The following is a 22,142-nucleotide window of genomic DNA, read 5'->3' on the forward strand; positions in this document are numbered from 1 at the left end:
CCGGAATTATAACACCAGATGACAGAGATCAGTTCCCCCTGAAGAAAATGGCTGGTTTGGAGGGTGAAGTTTATGGTAGCCGTGTTGGTCTGAAGCCGTAGAACAAAGTTTGAGTCCAGTGGCGCTTTTTTATTCGAGGTATGAGCTATCTGAGGAAGCGCGCTTGCACACGAACGCTCATACTCTGCATAAAACTTTGTCTTAAAGGTGCCACTGGACTCAAACTTTGTTCTATGGCATCATATCCCGTTGGGGTCCCTCCTTTCCCCAAACCCCATCCTCTCCAGACTCTACCCCCAAATCGCCAGGAATTTCCCCACCCGGAGTAGACAACCCTCAGAGAACGCGTGACCCTCCCTCGCCCTGCAAGGCGCTTCCTTTCGCGGCGTCGCCGTGGCGTCACGGCCAGCGGCCGAGTGAAGAGGGACGTCTCGAAGGAAATGCGTCATCGCGTCGCAGGAAGTCCCTGGGTCGTTCTTTCCGGACTCTCTGCCGGCTGTGGCTGCACGATCTGTGGAGAGCCGGGGCCGTCATCATGGTGAAGCCGCGCTTCAAGGGCCGCGCCAGCCTCAACCCCTCGCGGGCCAGCACCAACCCCGGTAGGCAGAGGCCCCAGGCCGCCTCGTCTCGCCTGCCTCAGGGCGGAAGGCACGTCGGCGGTCTGCCTCATGATGATGACCCTCCTCTTTCTTTCACCCCCAGATCGGCCGGCGGAGGCGGCGGGCGGCAACATGCGGGACCGGGCAACCATCCGGCGGCTTAACATGTACCGGCAGAAGGAGCGCAGGTGAGAGCGGAGGGAGCGACGTGCCCGACCCTCCACAAGCCCTGGGGCCCTTCCTGCTCCAGCAGGCGCGTGTTCGGGATCCACAGCAGCTGACGTCGACGGCCTTTTTGGTGGCTTCGGGCACTCGCACCCGGGAATGTGCGGTCCGAAAGGCTGTGATCGGTCAGACTCTCAGGCTTCAGGCAGGAGGACTGGGTAGTGAGGCTTGGCCCTCCTCTCGCTTGCTGCGCGGCTCGCAGCCCAAATTGGATGAGAATGCTATGATTCTATACACTTGGCAGGGATGCTTTAGCCTAGTCCTGCATTGAGCTGGGGAGTTGAACTAGATGGTCTATATGGCCCCTTCCAGCTCTGTGATTCTCTGAGATGTTGATGCACAAGCGCAAAAACCCTCAGGCGAGGCCTTTTGCCTTGGACAGGGTCGGATTGAACTGGAGCCTTTGCAGGCAAAGGCAAGAGGATAGGCAGTGTTTATTTTGCTTGAGCAAATGATTCTATTTGTGATTCTTTTTATGGCTTGATCCACTATTGGAAAGGAGTTTTTCTCCTGCCTTGCCAAGATGCAGTTCTTGCTCCTCCTAGGATACTGGTCTCCATGCTTCCCTCAGGAGCGTGACCACGGCTGTGCCCTGTTCTATTTCCTTTTTTAAAAAAAACATATTTTATTAGGATATGGTAAACACAAGTCAATATATATCAAACATTTTTATACCCATATATCCTACCCTCCTACCCTTCCCCCCCCCCTTTTCGGCTTTCCACAGTGCTCCAACCTCCTGCTCAGTTCTTAAATCCTCTTAACCTCCTTTTAAATCTATTACACAAATCTATAGGTAACTTACCCTTCCCTAATTTGGTTATACATCTTAATCCATTTTACAATATCTATTACCTTTCAGTAGTTATCAAAACTAAATAAACCGTCCCTTACATCCCAGTTGTTTTCCAAATAGTCTTTAAAATCTTTCCAGTCCGCAAAAAAATCCTCTTCTTCCAAATTATTAAGTTTCCTTGTCAATGTGTCCATTTCAACCATAAAAAGTAATTTCTTAATCCAGTCCCCAACCTCAGGCACTTTATCTTGTTTCCAACATTGAGCATATGTCATTCTGGCCGTTGTAATCATATACCACATCAAAGTCCTTTTTGCCACGTTAACTTCTTCCATTTTAAGTCCCAAAAGTAATATTTCCGGTTCTTTTTTGAATTTACATTTTACAATTTTTTCCATTTCTTCATGTATCTCTGCCCAATACTTTTTAGCTTTTTCACATGTCCACCAGCCTTCTGTTTTTTTACATTTCCAACATTTACTTGACATATTACTATTCATATTAGCAATCTTTTTTGGTGTCATATACCATCTGTACATCATCTTAAAACAATTTTCTTTTAAGTTATTACACGTAGGTATTTTTATCGCAGTTTTCCATAAAAATTCCCAATAATTTTTTTCTTTGTTCATATTAACTGCCCATTTTAACATTTGTTCTTTAACTTTCTCATCTTCTGTATAATCTCAATTTCATTATTTTTCTGCCTAAACCCAAAGGCTTTTTTAATCTTTTAAACAAGTCATTAATCTGTCTATATTGAAACCATCCATATTTAAATACCAAGTCATCCTCCATTTTCATTTCAAATATTTTACCCACTGGTTTCAACATGTCTCTATACTGTACCCAGTATTCTCCCTTATATATCGAAAAAGGTTTTATAACCTCTGCCGGTACTATCCAAAGAGGCCTTTCATCTGAGAAAAACCTTCTATATTTAGTCCATGTATCAAACAGATTTTTTCTAATATAATGATGTTTTAAAAAACCATCCATTTTCACTTTTTCATACCATAAATAGGCATGCCAACCATATTTACAATCATGTCCTCCTAACGCCAAAAGTTTCTTATTGTCTAACAGAATCCACTGTTGTAACCAAGTTAAACAGACCGCTTCATGATATAGTCTAAAGTTTGTTAACTGGAATCCACCTCTTTCTTTCGCATCACACAAAATCTTCATTTTAATCCGTGGTTTTCTCCCAGCCCAAACAAACTTTGAAATTTCTCTTTGCCACATATTGAATACCTTCAAATTTCTTACTATTGAAATTGTCTGGAATAAAAACATTAGTCGAGGCAAAATGTTCATTTTAACCACAGAGATTCTTCCCAACAGTGACAAATTCAAAGTATTCCATTTCTTGATATCCTGTTGTATTTTACGCCAGTTTGTCATAATTATTCTTATAAAGATCTATGTTTTTCATTGTCAGTTCAATACCTAAATACTTAGTCTTTTTCACCACTTCACAGTGCACCAACTTCTGTATCTTTTCTTGTTTTTTTCCAATCATGTTCTTACACATCACCTTAGATTTGTCCTTATTTACATAGAAGCCTGCAAGGTCTCCGAACTCCTTTATTCTCTCCATTAACAATGGCAAATTCCGTATAGGATCTTCAACCATAAACATCACACCCTGTTCTGTTTCTGAGTTGCCCTTGAGGGTAACTAAAGTGTAACTCCATCCTTGCACTGTAAAGCTTGGGATGCTACTGAAGGCATTCAAGAAACCTAAATCTTGTGGAGGTGTTTTGTTGGGGTTTTTTTGCTGTTACTGAGTGGGCTCAGTATCTGATTGAAATCTTTAAAACTGATTAGGGGCTCTGGGACTTTCTAGGATTCTGATCAAAAGTCCTGATGATTCTCTGAGGCTGCAGCTGTCTCTGGATGATTTTTCTGCTTCAGTTGTTCTTCCTCAGCCCTCATGTCTTAGGGCTGTCTGACAGGCATAGACTAGTGCAGGGGTGGCTAAACTTGCTTAATGTAAGAGCCACATAGAATAAATGTCAGATATTTGACAGCTGCAAAACATGAGCAAATATTACACACACATTTTTATTGAAAAAATAGAAAATTTCTTTTTATTAACATTAAGTGAGACTGCCAAAAATAAAAACAAAAGGTAAAAACAGATATTGATAATGATATTTATTTGGTAGCTAATTATATTTATTTGGTAGCTAATTATATTTATTTTTTCAAAGAGAGAGTGAAAGAGAGAGAAGTGGAAAGAAAGCAACTTTAAATGTGTTCCCCAAGTCCCCCCACCCCACCCCCTGCACACACCCATGCCCGCCAGCTTGGCCTGGAGAAGAAATTTAAAGAGACAAATGCCTTCTCCAAGCTGGCTGGTAGGGGAGGGGGGCTTTGAGAATGCATTTAAAGTTAAAGTTGCTTTCTTTCTCTATGCCTCCCCTTCGCTTTCCCAGCCACCTTGCCAGGAGCTGCACAATATGTTTGAAAGAGCCGCATGTGGCTCCCGAGCTGTAGTTTGGCCACCCCTGGGCTAGTGGGACAGCTGGAGAAGAGGCCTTTAGCATTGCTCAGTTGTTGAGGAGAGGTTGCCATCTGCTCCCCAAAAACTTGGATGCTGCTTCCCTCCCACCTGCAAGCAAGTTAATTTCATGCCCCATTGGGTGCCAGCACATACTCGGTACCCATGAGCAGGTGCTAAATGGAAGCAGCTTTGCTGTGTTTTCTCAAATCTCCTCTGAAAAGATGCCAACTGTGAAATGTGGAATATCTTAGCCATGTGTTTTTCAGAGGCTCAGCTCCATCACTTGGCATAGCCTGTGGAAAAACATCAGTCCTGAGTAACAGGCATTCTTGCCTTCACCTCTGGGACCTGTTGCCCTTTTGCCTGTCATGTGCCAAGGAACCTTCATTGTTTCCAGTTGTTCACGTAGAGGTGCTCTGCTTCTAGCATACTCCGGGTAGTGACCAAGCTATGTTTTGCTTGTTGTGCTGGGTGTGTGGTGGATGCACCAGCTGAGAGCTCTGTCTCTCAGTGCTCACTTGTGTGATTGACAGGACATGCTGTTTATGGTTCGGAGGGGCCTAGTCAGGCTCCCCAAATTCTGTTCCATGCCTCTAGCAACAAGTAAGGCAGTTGTCCAATGGATGAGCAGATTTCCTTTCTGAACCAGCTACGTCTATAGGATTGGAGTGAATGAAAATGTTCTTCTGTCATCTCCAATGTTCTAACCTGAAACCTTATTCTACCTTTTGGCAACCTTTTAACGCTGGAGATATTTTATGGTATATTCTTTTACATTCACCTAATGTGGATAGCTGCTGGTTTTCCCAGGTAGGAAAGCTTAGAGATGCTTATTTTGCCTAAACCAAAATTGCTGTAATACTCCGAAGATGAAAAAAGAGGACAGAAAACTGTATGCAAGCTTATGAGTTCTCTGGAATTATTCTTTGGATGTTAAAAAAAAAAAATAAAGTGGTGCATAAGAACATAAGAGACGCCAGTGTTGGTTCAGGCCAAAGGCCCATCCAGTCCAACACTCTGTATCACACAGTGGCCAGAAATACCAGTGCCATCAGGAGGTCCACCAGTGGGGCCAGTACATTAGAAGCCCTCCCACTGTTGACTCCCCCCCAAGCACCAAGAAGACAGAGCATCACTTGCCCCAGAGCCCCTATCTATACCTTGTGGCTAATAGCCACTGATGGACCTCTGCTCCATATGCTTGTCTAATTCCCTTTTGAAGCCGTCCATGCTTGTAGCCGTCACCACTTCCTGTGGCAGTGAATTCCATGTGTTAATCACTCTTTGGGTGAAGAAGTACTTCCTTTTATCCGTTCTAACCCGACCGCTCAGCAATTTCATGGAGTGCCCACGGGTTCTTGTATTGTGAGAAAGGGAGAAAAGTACCTCTTTCTTTACCTGCTCTTTCCCATGCATAATCTTATAAACCTCGATCATGTCACCCCTCAGTCGTCTTTTCTCCAAGCTAAAGAGCCCTAAGCGCTTTAACCTTTCCTCATAGGGAAAGTGTTCCAACCCTTTTATCATTCGAGTTGCCCTTTTCTGCACTTTTTCCAAAGCTATAATATCCTTTTTAAGGTGTGTTGACCAGAACTGCACACAGTATTCCAAATGAGGTCGCACCATTGATTTATATAGGGGCATTATGATATTGGCTGGTCTGTTTTCACTACCCTTCCTAATAATCCCCAGCATAGCATTGGCCTTTTTTATTGGAGTCACACACTGTCTCGACATTTTCAGTGAGTTATCTACTACAACTCCAAGATCTCTCTCTAGCACAGTCATTTAGAGTGTCTAGAAACTCAATCTCTTTTTCTCGACTAGAACACATATTGACCCAATCAATGTGTGGGTAGTTAAAATCACCTATTACGACACAATTGTTTCATCTAGCTGCTATCTTTAATTCATTCATCATTTTATAATCCTCCTTTATCTTTTGATCTGGTGGGCGATAACAAACTCCCAAGCTTCCTTTTGGGCCCACTATTTCAACCCATAACATTTCCAGAAGCGAATCCAATTCTCTTAGCCTCTCAATCTTTCTGGACTTTATACCCTCTCTGACATACAGAGCCACCCCACCTCCAACCCCCCCCCCCATCCTTCTGAGATATAACCGGGAATCACTGTGTCCCGCTGATTTTCCTCATCCCACCAAGTTTCTGAAATACCCACAATGTCTTATTTTTCCCTCCAACACCAAGCACTCCAACTCCCCGATTTTACCTCGTACACTTCTAGCATTTGTATAGAAACAGCTATAATTTCCCATACACGTTAAGCCTGCAACCTTCCTCTTGCTATCTCGAGACCTTGTCAGGCAGTCCATGTCACTAGCCATGGTCTCAGTGGACAATTTCAATCCACCTCCCTGTTGGTGCGGTGAAGAAGTTATTTCAGACCATGAACTTGAGGTAGGCCCTTACTCTGCTCCTGTTGGAGAGTCATGAAGACTTAGGTGGCACTGAGGCATGGGGCAAAGTTGGCACTGGGCATTCTTGGCCCTGTGGGGAAAAGTCAGTGAGAACAACAGCAGCCTCCGCTGTGAGTATAAAAATGAGTAGTTACTCACCAGTTCTTTTAAAGACATTTAACACATCTAGGTATTATTTATTTAAAACATTTTTATCATCCTTATCTCCTTGGACTTGAGGTGGTGAACAATGTAGCAGCCAAGTTGCAAGAACATAAATAGTCCAGTTAACAAAATTAAAGCAGATTAAAATACACAGTTTACTAATCTAAAAGCGTTCAGACTTCAAACACATAGGATCAACAAACCTTCAGCCAAATCTTCTGAAAAATTCACCATCCACCAAATGCTCTCTGGAATAAGACTGACTTACATGCCCTTGTAAATGTGGTGAAAGAAGGTGCCATCCTCTCCCAACTGTGGCAGACCATTCTAAAGAAAAGAAAAGGCCCAGGGTCTCACTGTCACCATGAGACAGTCCTAAAGGAGGGTACCTTAAGGAGGAGGCTGTCTGGACAATGTAAGTGGCAGAGGGATATGCTGGGAGATGCAAATTAAGAGCCTTTGGCCATGAGGGGCTTTTAAGATAATAACCAGGACTTTGAATTGGGCCTGGAAGCAGATAGGTAGCTGGTCCAGCAAAATCTTCAAGGGTGTGACTTTGAATAGTTGTCACAATTCTCGAACAACTTTCCTCACACCTTAATCTGTAGGTAATTGGTCTTAGGAAGCCTCAACCAAGAAAAGATGGCCGATAGTTCCTGAATTATAGTAAGGCAGCCCCCAGCACATGTGCCGACAGGGGCCTACGGGGCCAAGAGTGTCTCATACCAACTCTTAAGTCTGCATGGGTCTCCAACAAAAGCAGGCTAACATCCAGCCTTGTAAAGGGTTTTGAAAGGCTTGAAAACTGGTGCACTATTTTGTGTCATTTTAATTGGCCTTTACAAAGGGTGCTATGTGACTTTTGTTTTCATATTTTTTTCCTTTGACCTGTGTAGCTACTTCACTTTACTTGGATCTTGGAATTCACATCTCCCATATCCAAGGCCAGCTTTGTTTTATCCTTAGGAACAATCGTGGGAAGTTGATCCGGCCACTCCAGTTCCAGTCCACAGTGGCACCAGGCACAGTGGCAAGAGTGGAGCCCAACATCAAGTGGTTTGGTGAGTCCATCTGCAGCCTTCCTGTCTCCTGATTTTCCTGGAATGGGTTTCTGAGCGGCACTGGGCAGCCTCTGGTGTCTTACAGCTGAGCTGGGAGCAGGTGGGAATGGTTGGCCAGAACGTCAGGCCACCCAGAACGCTGCAGGTCTAGTGAGTAGGTGCATTTGTGGACTGTTTCTCACCACTACTGTTTCAAGTAGCAGCAGACACCAGAGTGGCTCTGAGGTGTGCCTTTTTATGGCTGTCGCCCAATGCAGGAAACACTCGTGTGATCAAGCAGTCATCCCTCCAGAAATTTCAAGAGGAGATGGAGACTGTGATGAAGGACCCCTACAGAGTGGTCATGAAGCGGAGTAAGCTGCCTATGTCCCTCCTCCATGACCGAATTAAGCCTCACGTGAGTCTTCTAGTCATTTCTTGAAGCTAGCTGAAATGCTGTTTTTCAAGAGTATCCAAAGTGTGGGGTTCATCTGGAGGGGACTCTTGGGTTGCATTTACATACATGAGTGCTCTCTTATTATGAAATTAGAATCCGTTCAGTTACAAATAAGGAAAGTCCTAGTGGAGGGGCATGATTTTGCTTTGCAAAGGAAGAAACATGGTCTAGTTTTCCCGCTGTGCTACATTTGTGGTGTAAAGAAGAACAATAGCCAGTTTTTATAAAGCTTCACTGCCTGAAGGAGATGCAGAGTTTTCACGTGACCAGGCAAGTGGCTAATCACAAGTCCGGTGCAAGCCACCTTTCTGTGCAGTTTTTCAGAATGATGTATCAACCAAGTGCGGTTTGTCTTTCTGTAAATCTCTTCTGAGGCTCTTTCCCGAGTCTTCCCAGGACTCGGTTGCTCTCAGTGCTGCAGGAAGTGGTTGGTGACTTCTTTATTGGAGTCATTATTTATCTGTCATGTTTCTCTCACACCTTTCTACAGTGCAATATTTAAGGCAAATCCACAATATGTATTGCTGATGCGTGTGTTTTTATGGTTTTCTCTTGGGCTGGGATGTGGTTTCTGTACCTGAACTGCAGCTATCTGTAAATCCTTGCCAGGATTGGGTAACCCTGGTGGCACTCAACTGGACGAGGCCCCCAGTTGCCCTTGTGTTAGATGCTTACAGTGTGCATTCAGAGGGGATTCACTTTCCTTGGCAAGGATTCCCAGAAGGACTTGTCTCTTGGTTTCCATCAGGCATTAAAGGTGGGGGCGATGTTGGCTTTGCTAAATCCAGCCCCCAAGTATGTGCGTTTTGCTCTAGCTTTGGTTCCCCCCCCCCTTTTGATTTCTTGGGCTCCCACTGGATGCCTTTGTTTTCTCAGGAGTTTCCATGTGTCTCTAATAAAACAAAACATTCCAAATTAAGAAAAGGGTTCTCTGTAACTTGAGCGCACATCACAACATGATCCATTTCTCCTAGCTGCAGAAGATACAATTCCCTGGAAAAGGGCTGGGGCTCGCAGCTGGCCTTTCAAAAAAACTTCCAAATGTGAGCCAGACTATCCTTAACAAATCTGCTTTTTGGCAGGATCTGGAGCCTCATTGATGAAGCAAAGGAGCCAGCAGAGATAACAGTTGGATTTTGTTTGTGTGGTTTTGATGTTGTTGGACTTGGGTTAATGAGCAGAGCATGGGTGCCTGGCAAAGGGAGGCCCGGTATGGGTTTGCTGTGCCGCTGCTTTGGCATTGAAGCCCTTCTCGTATGGAAGCTCCAGGGGTATAATTGGATGTACTGTCCTGTCCCGATGCAGTGAGCTCAAGAGGAATTGGTGTGCAAACTCTCCCTACCCTTCTCTGCTTTTCAGAATTCCAAAGTTCACATTCTTGACACAGAAACCTTTGAAATGACATTTGGCCCTAAATCGCTCAGGAAGCGGCCAAATCTCTCGGCGAGTGATGTGCAGTCGCTGCTGGAAAACGCTGCAGCCGGGGCCAGCAGCTATGACAAAGACAAGGACCGGGATTTAGTGGTGGAGGATACGGGAGTAAGGTAAGGAACTGGAGCTGGAGAAGTAGAACTCTCCCCCCTGTTTCCTTATTTACAAATTTGGTATGGCTTGAGTCAGTAATATGGGAGATGGAGCTCAAGGAAATGCATTGGTTGCCCCACCCAAAGGGGGTGGGCCCTAATCCTGTGTAGCAATGGGGAATTTGTGTCCTCCAAAGTCATGCTGAATCCCTTCCTCCCAAGGGCTAGTGGCCTCTTTTCAGGGCGTTTTGTTATATGCCCCTTTAATGTCATTACACAGCCTTCATCTCTTTGCAGCCAGTTGTGCAAAGATGGACAGCCCTGAGTGGAAACACACACCTTGTTTTGAGCATGTCTGTTTTTTGCTGCATCTCCAAGGCTGCAATTATTGCTTTGTATGGGGGACCTCACCTTTCTGCAATGGGAGAAGACTAGTTTGCCCCACACAGGTGTCATGTCGTTTCTGTGCTCCCAGGTGGGAGAGGTGCCTCAAATCCAAGGGATGGTTGCTTTGACCTGGCCTCCAGCAAGTGTGGCATGGGCAGAGATGTGAAGGTCTGGGGGAAATTAGGCAAATACATTTTTGTCCAAGGTTCCTCCCCCTTCGGCTTTTCTGAAGGGAAATTTGGAAGATGCTCTGAAGAAGAAAACCTCCTTTGAAATGAGTGAAATGCATTTAAACACAGTTTTATTCAGTGTATATCATGAAAATGTCTGAAGCACTGAACAAAACGGGTATATATGTATGTGGACGTATACAGAATTCCTTTTGGACTGAGTGAAATATGTCAAGATAGCAGAGGACATTTCAGCTGTCTCAAGTTTACTTGTAGCTTGGCTTGTAGAAAACTGGGGCTTTTATTTTCAAATTCTGTAAATATACCAAGTAGAATAATGTCTGTGCTAGCCAAATTATAAACAAATTATGTTGTTGAAGCAGGAGAATAGGTTTGGTTTTGATAGGAAAGGGAATTTTATATCTCTAGGTGGGAGGTGGGCTTTGAGTTGCTGACCTTTTCATTTGCCCCTTTGTAGGGAAGAGGCCCAAGAGGAGATATACAAGAAGGGGCAGTCCAAGCGGATCTGGGGAGAGCTTTACAAGGTGTGGATGTGAAATGGGGAAGCCGTGTAGCTTTCTGCTTCCCTAGGGCTTTGTGGAACTACAGTTGCCGCTTTGGATCAGCTGATTATCCTGAGCAGCCTCTGGAAAGACTGCCCTGGTCTGTATTCTGCTGCTTGACCCTTTTAGAAAGCCTGCAGCTGGCTGGCCTCCTGGACTGCAGGGAGGCATATTGGTTCCTGTGTCAGCACTGAGTGACAGCCTGTCAGGGAAAAGCCTGGCTGCTGGCCATCGCGGAACCTGCTCAGGCACTCCGTCTTCTGAGCAGCTGCTGCCTCCCTTCTGTCACCTCCCCTTCTTGCACCGCATACAGTGGCCCTCTCTCTTAAGCATCTGCTGGGATGGGGAAGTGGGCAGGTGCGAAGACCGGGGGGGAGAGAGATGGGCTGGGCTTCTCAGCAGTGAAACACAACCCACTATTTCTGGGGATCGTTGTGGAAAGAGGTCGGGACTTGGAAAGGAATCCTGCCAACCTTCTGCTTTTGGAAAGCTGCTGGCTGGGTTTTCTGACTGGGAAACGCCACACAATGCAGCAGTACTGTCTGTTGTGATACTCTTACATCCCCACCACCACCACCACCCTTTTCTTTGCTTTCAGGCTTCTGGGCCATGGCTACTCTTTTGAGAGAGCTACTTTGTTGGACCCTGACCTGGATAGCCCAGGCTAGCCCAATCTCGGAAACTAAGCTGGGTCAGCCCTGGTTAGTATTTGGATGGGAGACCACCAAGGAAAGCCAGGGTTGCTGTGCAGAGGCAGGCAATGGCAAAACCACCTCTGCATATATCTCTTGCCATGGAAACCCTGCGGGGCTGCCGCACGTTGGCTGTGACTTGACAGCACTTTCCACCACACCTTTTTGTTGGAGGACTCTGATCATGATAAAACAGCCTAAGAAGTCCCACTGTCTGATGGGTGTGCCCCAGCCTGGAGAACCAGGGGGCTCTTCCATTCCTAGTCCTTTCTCATTAACACTACAGTCATGAACTTGTTTCACTGTAATGCGACTGTGGCTAAGGCTTGAGGGAGGTGGAGGCTGGCTGCACTGTGGGATGGACAGAGTGGTCAAAGCCAGCCTCTTGCAGTGGGGGAGAAACAGGGCGTGTGATGCCTGTCTTCTGCGGAGATCTGCCTGGCAGGCTGTGAGGGCCCACCCTTTCTCTCTTGACTGCCAGGTGATTGATTCATCAGACGTCGTGGTGCAGGTGCTGGATGCGAGAGACCCAATGGGAACCCGCTCCCCACATGTGGAGAGCTACCTGAAGAAGGAAAAAGCCTGGAAGCATCTCATTTTTGTCTTGAACAAATGTGATCTTGTGCCTACGTGGGCCACGGTAGGTCCCCAGCATCTTGCTACAGGAGGACACATGCTCCTATACTTGCTGCCACTGCCAGGAAAACACTGTGTGCTTTGGGACCTATCTGCTCAAAGCGGCTTCCTGGACAGCAAAGCCCTAGCTGGGGTGATTTCTGTGAATTGGAATGGGTGGCTTTGGCTTGGCAGCAGTTTTCATTGGAGCCACTGGACTCTCCATGGCCTGAGAATGCAGCCTTTTGTGGGCTGAAGGGCTTCCTGAAGGAAAGTTGTTGAATGACAGGCTGTGCTCTCTTCCAGAGACGCTGGGTGGCCCTTCTTTCCCAGGAGTATCCCACCTTGGCCTTCCACGCAAGCCTCACAAACCCCTTTGGAAAAGGAGCCTTCATCCAGCTTCTGAGACAGTTTGGCAAGGTATGGTATGTCTCCATGCTGATGAGGTGCTGGCTTTGCAGGGAAACCTTCATTTGTGGAGGGATGGCCTGAATCTTCCATTGAGACACAGGGAAGAAGCATATACTCTCTCAAGGCTCGGCAATCGTTAGCAAATGTGGTGTGCTGGTTGTCTTGGGAACCTGACTGGGAACCTGTCAAACCAAGCCTGAGAAATGCCAGCCCCCCCCCCCCCCCCCCCCCCGCCCCCCACCTCATCAGAAGGGAGAGGAGGGATGGCCAGACATGTGCATTCCTGGACTGGCTGAGCTCCTGCCTTCAAGCCCCTGAAGCCTCCCTGGCCTTCCCTTCTCCCACTGCCAGTGCTACAGGAGTGCCAGCATCTTCTTTTGTGTTCTGTGTGCAGCGTAACTGTGCTCCTACTGCTCACTTGTAGGCAGAGGCACGCTCGGGCTGGGTACAGAGAGATCCAAGTTGATGCAGCAAACAGGCTTTCTCTCCTGCTTGTCTTTTCCCATCCTCTCATGGAAAGTGCAGGGCGGTGATGCATGGGAGACACAGTGGGCACAAGCCTACGAGGCCTTAGGCTCCTTTCCAACAACCAACTTTATACTCTGCTTCCCTTCACAGTGCATTCTATGGAGAAACTGGTTGATTGCAACTACCCTTATTTCTATTCAACCATTTTTTAACACTTCAAAGTGGCACATGTGGCTCCCTCCCTCCCCCTTTTTATCCCCACAACAACTGTATGAGGTAAATCAGCAGAGAGAGACCGGCCCAAGACCACCAAGTGAGCTTCGTGGCTGAGGAGAGATTTGAACTCGAGTCTCCCTGCCTGTAACCCAATACTCTAATCGTTCCTCTTCTGGGATGCCTACGGCATGCCTTTGAGGTGTGTTTCTCTGTGTGTGTTTCTGAACAGCTGCACGTGGATAAGAAGCAGATCAGTGTGGGCTTCATTGGCTATCCCAATGTGGGAAAGAGCTCAGTGATCAACACGCTGCGCTCCAAGAAGGTCTGCAATGTAGCTCCTATTGCTGGCGAAACCAAGGTGGGTGAATTGGGCAAGCCTCACTGTAGTGGGGTCAAGCTTAATCTCTGACAGAACCAGTGCTAAGATGACGTAGCTGTGGGATGGGGAAGGTATTGTGAGTGTGAGAAGACCAGGCAAACGAGCTTGGCATGGACAGGCACAAAAATCAGCCCCTGATAAGGAAGGGATGTAGCAGGCCTAATAGCCCAGGCTTGCCTGATCTCATCAGCGCTTGGACGTTAAGCAAGGTTGATAGTTGGATGGGAGACCATGAAGGAAGACCGGGGCTGCTATGCAGAGGCGGGCAATGGCAAACCACCTCCGCTCATCTCTGGAAAACCCCACGAGATGGAACTTAATGGGGTTGCCATTAATCAGTTGTGAATCGATGGCATAGGTAACCTTAGGAAAGAGATCTCTCTTTTCCCACTGGTTTAGAGCAAGTGACAATATTTCTGGAACTCAAAGCCTTGAGAAAGTAGTAAATTAGCCTGTGAGAAAGTGAATCTTATAGCAGAACCCTTGCTGGGGCCTGCCTGCCTACCTTTCCCTCTCCTTAAGGTATCCAGGCTTCCCCATGGCCACTTCCTTCCCAGTTTAAGGGACCTTTTCCTTACCTGCCAGCTGAATCCTGCCTTTTCCTCCACAGGTGTGGCAGTACATCACTTTGATGCGCCGCATATTCCTTATTGATTGTCCAGGAGTGGTGTATCCATCAGGAGACACAGAAACTGACATTGTGCTGAAAGGAGTGGTGAGTGTTGAGACTTCTTGAGGCTCGGGAGCTAAGTCAGGTCTGTTGGGCAGAAGACTTGTATATTTCAGGATGAAGATGGTGAAGAGACTGGGATACCTTCACAAAGATTTCTTGCCCCTTGATGCAGTAGGGTGCCATGGCAGCTGATAAAGATGCAGCCTTCTAAGGAAACCTGCCCATCTCCCCTCCCGGAGTCTGTTCTTGCATCCGTTCTTGAATGGATTTGCTGCACAAGCCCTGGGGGTGGGATGGAATGCATTCTAATTTCCTGGTTCTTTCCAGGTTCAAGTTGAAAAAATCAAATGTCCAGAAGATCATATTGCCACAGTGCTGGAGCGAGCCAAGCCAGAGTACATCAGCAAAACCTACAAAGTAGACTCCTGGGAAAATGCGGAGGATTTCCTTGAGAAGCTGGCTGCTAAGACTGGGAAGCTGCTGAAGGTGAAGGAGATGGACTTTTCTTCCAGGGGCGCAGCGGGTTGTGGTGTGGAAGACTGCCAGGGAGGAGGTGGAGTCTGTTCCGAGGCCATAATCTGAGTGGGGTGGAGAGCAGACTGGAAGTGATGTTAGGAGGGAGGTATTTCAACAGAGGGAGAGGAGCAGGCAGGCAGGCACTCTCTAAGCGAGAGCTGGGCTACTGTCTGGTTCCAGGAATCCAGCAAAGTTGCAGGCCAGGACTGAAAAAAGAAAAGAATACTTACGGGAACGGCGTGGCTTCTTGGAGAAGAATCCACTCCCCACAATGGTCCTGTAGCCATGGCCCAGTGCCTCGCTGGATTCGTGGGACCCAAAAGGGATTCTCTTCCCCGCATTTGTTCTGCCTTTGCTCCTCGGTATGTCTGTTGGTTCAGTGGGGTTGAAAGAGCACTCCTGTCGTTTCAGGGGGGAGAGCCCGACGTGCGCACTGTGAGCAAGATGGTGCTAAATGATTGGCAAAGGGGCCGAATTCCTTTCTTTGTGAAGCCCCCAAATATGGAGCAGGGCCCTCAGGTAAGGCGGTGCATGCAAAGGAAAAAATTGCACACTCAGCAGTTATTTTATTATTCATTCATTTGTACTCCGCTTTTCTTCCCAGTGAGACCCAAAGCTCTGCTCTCCTCCATTTTCTCCCTATAACCCTGTGAGGCTGGTTAAGGTGAGAGGGTGACTGGCCCAGTCTCACCCAGCAGGCTTCCATGGCATGAGAGGGGAATCGGGCCTGGGTCTCCCAGGAACTGGTCCGCCACTCTAACACCAGACCACACTGTCTCTCACAGTTAGAACTGGGCATGTAGTTGATGATGTGACAAGAGGAACAGGATCAGCTTGACAGCAAACATCATTTGAGCAAACCTGGCAGCAACCAAGCTGGCTTATGGATGACTGCTGGCCAGTGACCCTTCCAGGTCTAACCTTTGGATAAAGAGGACAGGATAGAAGGGGATGGCTTCCACCGCTACCACTCTGGTCCCTATGCTTCCCTGCTGAAACTGCTCCCACTTCTTTAGAAGTAGCTCAAGGTCTTCTGTGATTGACTGCGGTAGTTGTCTAAGCAACATGAGGGCCCGTTCAGATTTTTAAAAATTTCCCAAGCTCTCAAGTCCTCACCTTCTCCGTGCATCAGACCTCTCCTTTTTTATATATATAATCTATTTATTAATTTTCCAAACAAACGAACAAGACACAAGAAAATACAAATACATGTTTTAGGCACATCTACAAAACCATACCATACTTATTAAATTCATTAATCTCTTATAGATAATATTAGTTCCAATATAATTTCAGATCGTGCATTTCAAACCTTTTTGCTCCCGTATTATATCTGGTAACTTTTTCAGATTATCTAACATGAAGCCAAAGACCAAAGATTTAAACAGCTAATTATCCCCATACCCCATACCATTATTTAGATTAATCACCATCCTAATTCCAATTATAGTTCCTTTAATATTCCATTGATATGCCTTCTTTTCTTCATCATTCAAGTTTTTATCTCAATCCGCTAACTATGAATATGCAATAAAGACACAATTACTTCTTAAAAATCAAATTATAACTAGAAATTATTATCACAAATTAACACAGTACCCCCTATTATACCCTCTTTAATTCATTAATTATGGAATGACCAGATTTTACACAAAAGTTTTAAATAGTCTACACCTTATTAAGATCACTCACTTACTACAACTCCAGAAATCAACATTTTCCCACAGATTAAACTCTTTAAATACACAAAGTACAATTATATTCAAAACACATTTAAATCCCATTACCTAACTTATACTCTTTCCTAAGTGCCAAATATAACCCCAATCATCTAATTAATCCCATTTCACCTTCACTATTTCATTATAATCACTCTACAGTCCCCCAATTGCTGTGACACTACATATTACAAAGTTACACATAGTCATCTTTCCTTTCTTTCACAACTATTATCTATTAAAGAGAAAGGATATTTATGCACAGATAAGTCTCTTGTCTCATATTCTTTCTCCATCTCTCTGTTGCCTCTTCTTCCTTCTCAACTTCCTTTAGATGTCTAAAATTCTTGAATTCCTGTGGACTCAAGTCCAATTTCTGCCTTCTCCATTTCCATAACTCAGTCGTCGTTCTTTTGTAACGTTCATTTTCTCATTATTTTCCTGCTCTGGATATAAAGCCTGTGGTCCTTCAAGCAGATTTTTAATTGTTTCTTCCAAAAACTTTTTGAATTGTTCACCAGTAATGTCTTCTATTTGTGTATTTAAATCTAGATTATCCTCATCCTCTGCTGCTGCCGCCGCCATTTTCACCTTAAGTAACTTTCCCAAATATAGCCTTGTTAAACACCATTTACTTAAGTTCCCCAATCCTTTCGGCATAACATTCAGTAGATTTCTTTCACTTTTTCCACCACTCTTACTCTAGGTGGCAAATACTTTAGAGTCAGGCATGCATTTTCTATTTCCTTGCCCCTCTTCTCCGTTTCTGTGCAACAGTCACTCCCCCTCACTTTTCATAGCCGCTTTCACACAATAATTGGGGATAACTAAAGGGGCGTTTTAAATCAGAGTCTCCAATATCTTGTATATATATATACGCGAAAAAATGACCAAAGTACGATGTGCTACTTGCTTTAAATACTTTAAAACGGCTGGTCGCTGCTCTGGGAACACGGAAGCCATGTTCCTCCAAGTCTTCGTTCCTGCTTCGGGACAAACCAGCGTCACCCCCCGCAATTGCCATCAACCGGGGGGGGGGGGCGGCAACGCCCCCTGCCACTTCGCCTCCCTCCAGGAAGCAAAGCAGAGCTCACCCGATCGCTGGGTAGCTCCAAGGAGAACGAAGAGGAGACAGGTGGGTCGGAGACAATCCAAGACCTGTCCGTCCACAGCGCCGTTAAACCGGAAGTCCCCTTATTCAGACCTCTCCTTCTTAAGCATACCTGGCAAACTGTGGATGCCTCTGTGCTCCTATATCCTCAGAACAATATGGTGAAGACCATATTAATAATGTTTTAAAACTGGGAAAAACCCTCCGAGTTGCTCACAGAAATGAAAAAAGATGAGTTTCACATTAATACCCTTATTTCAGCTGAAAAACCTCATTAATGATTACTGTCTGTGGGTGCCAAGTGGCATCTCTCACTGGAAATTCTTGACACTGGATCAGTTCAATTTCATATCTAAGTAACTATGATGACTGCTGCTTTTTATTTTTACGTCCAAGTTGCAGCCAACTTTTGGGGACCCTGTGGGGTTTTGAAGACAGGAGACATTCAGAGGTGGTTTGCCGTTGCCTGCTGCTGTGTCACGACCCTGGTATTCCTTGGTGCTACTCAGGCAATGGGTATGTTTTCTGGCTAGTGCTGTGACATGACGTGGAAGCTTGGTAGCTCTGGGTAGTAGCAACTTGAAAAGGGGAAGCAGATTCCATCCCCTGCCCAGAAACTTGACAGAGCTGTGCATTTACCTGAAGGGCATGAGAAGTGTTCTTCCTGTTCTTAGGATCCCTTGGAGTGCTGTTTCCAGACCACCAGAGGCCATAGATCTTGAATGGAGAAGTGCTAACCCAATAGAAGTCATTTCAGTGGGATGCTTTCCTGGTTGGATACTTCCCCAGGCTAGCCCGATCTCATCAGTTCTCGGAAGTGAAGCAGGGTCAGCCCTGGCTAGCATTTGGATGGGAGACCTCCGAGGAATACCAGGGTCATGATGCAGAGGCAGGCAAGGGGCAAACCACCTGTGCATGTCTCTTGTCTTGAAAACTCTACGGGGTTGCCATAAGTCAGCTGTGATTTGACAGCACTCTCCAGCACCACACTTTCCTGCTCACTTATTCTTTATGGCCAACCACACACCCAGAGAGAAGACAGGGAGAGCTAGACCACCTGTTAGAGATGCAGTTGTCATCCTTGCCAAATGTGAAAGGTAAGGGCACTTATTGCTTTCGAAATAGAAACATTGACATGCGAGGCTGAAATCCACACCTTGAAATCCCCTTGAAGATGATAGTACTTCACTTACAAGGAAAATGATTAGCACCTGATAAGCTCTTTGATTAGACTACAGAGTCTTGGGAAATAATCAATTGGGTTTAAGTGAGTTTCAATTCAGATTAATCCCTGATTAAACACAACTGAGAACTGTGGAACAGGCACTAATGAGGTGGGGGAGGCATGCTTTGATCTTTCAGAGCTTTCCATTTTCCAGCCCACAGCAGCTGCCTCAGTATCTACAACCACGAGCCAGTGTGAGGAGTCTGGGGAAACTACAGGGTCAACAGAGACACCCAAAGAGCAGGCTGTGGGGGATGACTGCCCCAGTACACCACCACCGACAACGACTACATGGCCTTTGTCCCACGTGCGGCAGAACTTTAGGGAGATCCGTGTGGCTCCTCATTTCCTGCAAGAGGACTTGGTCCCTGTAGATATGTCGGATGACAATGAAACGGACAGTGACCCGGAGGAAGGTGACCGGCTTCAGGAGGCAGACAGTGGGCCTTCAGGCAAGGCAGACAGTAAGCAGGATTCCAAGGCAGTGCTGAAGTCTCTGGAAGAGAAGATTGCCAAGTACAAGAGATTCTTGGAAAAGGCCAAGGCCAAGAGATTCTCTGCAATAAGGTAATCCCTTGTGTTCTGGAGACAGAGGGGACCTGGTTGAACTGTGGAGGTCACAGCTAGAAGGGCCCAGGAAGCGGAGGCTGTCTTTTTGCCACAATCGCAGGACTGTCCAGCAATAATTCTTAGTGCAGGTGTGTCTCCCCCGCTCCCCATTTTCACAAGAAGCCACATGCCACTATCAGGTAGCTCCTAGTGACTTTAGAAACTGAGCCAAGGCACGTCCTGCAGAGGAGAGTGCTACTTCAGTCTTGGCCATGGTGTGGCTCTGTGATTCAGAGGAAGTTCTCTGCTGGGTCCAAACCCCGCCGAGTCATGGCTGGATTTCTGTTACATCCAGCTGTTGTGCAAGCAGACTGTCTTTATGTTATTTATAATCTGTATTCCTTGCTGATGACAAGGACTGAATGCTTGGGGTGAGGGGAAGGCAGGACTTGGCAAGACTTGCAATACTTCCTTTGCTCTTTGTGTTGCAGAATCCCAAAAGGACTCAGTGAAAAAGTCTTTGCGAAGTGTCAGCCAAACACAGCGACTGTTGCGAATGGCAAAGCCAGAGGTGAGGTGGCTCTAGGACCTGGGTGGGTAGGGGGCTGCTGGCCTATGCTTTGCCTTTCTACTCTGCAACCTCCAGTGATTCCCACCAATGCTCCCTCTAAGCTGTGGGGTCTTGTGAGCAAACATTCTACTTTGTGAGCTACTGGCATTAAATTTGTGAGCGAGTGATTTGGCTACTGCATAAATTAGTTTGCTCTACAGTCATCCTTCCTGAGCTAAGACAAAAATGTGTGCCGGAGGCTAAAAAACCTGTGAGCTAGCTCACACTAACTCAGCTTAGAGGGAACACTGATTCCCACCCGCCCCCACATTCCATGCCAAGGAAGTGGATTTGAGGCTATGTTAATAGTTACTGATGTGGCAATCGGTTTATTTCTGCACATGGCACTTTCCAGAGGACAAGCAGCACCCACAACCTAAAATTTGTGGGCCCTGAGCCTTTGGGGAGGGCGGGATATAAATCCATAAATAAATAAATAAATTTGAGGCGGGGGGGGGAGAGGCAGGGAGGAATGAAAGTATTTGTTCCAGTTGCTATGTGGAAACCAATTCTACTGTGCAAATTGAAGTGGGGGGAGAAGAAAAGATGCATCCGAGTGGGAATATTGTCCAAGAGGAAGATGATACACCTCAGGCATTAAGAGTGGGACGTGGAACCCATACAGACTGCAGCATAGAGTAACAGAGGGGACCAGAGTTGGACAGCCTTGATCTTCCACAGCTGGCCTTTGTAACCCACCTTTCCCTCGTTGTGGAGTCTGGGGCGGGGGGCATGATACTTCCAAGGAATGTCACAGCACAGACCAAGACCGAAGGCTGCTAAGACTGAGCATGAGTGTAGGATGCCTCTTCCAGCCAACCACATCCTGAGCCCAAATGTTGAGAAAAAGTGTGCAGGAGGAACTGGTCCCACCATCACCAAAGGCCACCATTGCAGTCTCCAGTCTAAGAAACAGGAAGGCCCTCCAAAAGGGGACAGCTGCACTGCAGTGGCCATGTCAGGGTGGGGGAGAGCCATGTTTAGATGAACACGAGCTGGAAGCCATGGCTGCTTCCACAGGGATGGCGAGGCAATTTGGGAAGGAGGTTTGGAAGAGGTGGGCAGCTGCTGTAACGATGGCAACGCTCAGGAGCATGAGGAAAAGGGAACAAAAGCAAACTGACTGGGTGCAGCAAAGGTTGTTTGGGCAGAGACATGGGTGACTAAAAGCTCTTCACTATTGAAAAAAAGATAACTGATCTCAAATGCACTCAGTATTCTCTTCAGTGGCTTTTCAACCCTCTGCAAATGGTACTGAGGTGTCTCTGGCTCTTATTACTGAGAAGTGAGAGCAGGGTGTGCGTTGAGTGTTATGTACATGAACATGTTGTAGTGTAAACCCTTGGTAGGAAGTGTTACAGATTCGCTGACACATGAGGCTGGTGGTTACTGCTTGGCACGTAGTAGCAACACCCTGGCATGTCTTGATTCTCTGGGAAAGCCCAGGCTGTCTGCCTTATCAGGGTTGGTGCTGCAGAGACTTTTGCCAGATGCAGTTTTTGAAATCCTGCTTTCAGGGAGTCGGAGGAAAGCTGAGAAAAGGAGGATAGAAGAGGAGGAGGAGGCTGATGCTCACCAGGTTAAGAAGCCTTGCAAGAAGCCAAGTTCTAAGGAGGTAAGAGGGTGTAACCATCTTAGAACCCCTGAGACTTTTGACTGCTACCCTTCCAGTGCCAACCAGCAGTTCTAGGCCTTGGGGAGGCTTCATGTATGCAGGGTTATTCTGCAAATATGCCTTTCCTCTTCCTGTTAGGCAGCATAAGGCGGGGGGAGGCTCTTTTGTGCACTTGCGGTATGCAGCAGCCTAGTTTGTGTCTTTTTCAGTTAGGCTTTCTAACTTAAATGAATGTTTGGTTTTACTTTCACAGCGGAGAGCAGAGCAGCGGCAGCAGCGTTCCAAGAAAATCGGTGTCCGTTATTATGACACTCACAATGTCAAAAACAAAAACCGACTCAAGAAGAAATGCAATGTGGAAGGTCAGAGATTGAACACAAACAGAAATAAATGCAAGCAGTAGTTTCTTCCTTTGTGAACAGAATGAAGTATCCATTCCGCTTTGCCAGAACTATGGTGTGTAAACAGTTACACAGCAAGTACGGTGCATG

At 46.4% G+C, this 22,142-nt stretch overlaps 1 protein-coding gene across 1 annotated transcript; it reads left to right on the forward strand.

Moving 5' to 3' along the window:
• Positions 1 to 470: 470 nt before the first annotated feature.
• Positions 471 to 22,064, forward strand: GNL2 (guanine nucleotide binding protein-like 2 (nucleolar)). The gene is made up of 16 exons (XM_015410901.1): positions 471 to 599; positions 703 to 787; positions 7,680 to 7,774; positions 8,032 to 8,171; positions 9,570 to 9,754; positions 10,769 to 10,835; positions 12,027 to 12,185; positions 12,467 to 12,580; positions 13,485 to 13,613; positions 14,245 to 14,349; positions 14,635 to 14,793; positions 15,235 to 15,342; positions 19,032 to 19,444; positions 19,918 to 19,997; positions 21,554 to 21,651; positions 21,905 to 22,064. The coding sequence occupies exons 1-16, from the start codon at positions 536 to 538 to the stop codon at positions 22,052 to 22,054; spliced, it is 2,151 nt and encodes a 716-aa protein (XP_015266387.1). The 5' UTR covers positions 471 to 535; the 3' UTR covers positions 22,055 to 22,064.
• Positions 22,065 to 22,142: the final 78 nt, after the last annotated feature.

Source organism: Gekko japonicus, unplaced genomic scaffold, assembly GCF_001447785.1.
Source record: "Gekko japonicus isolate JY-2015 unplaced genomic scaffold, Gekko_japonicus_V1.1 scaffold99, whole genome shotgun sequence".
In the NCBI taxonomy this organism is placed as follows: Eukaryota; Metazoa; Chordata; class Lepidosauria; order Squamata; family Gekkonidae; genus Gekko; species Gekko japonicus.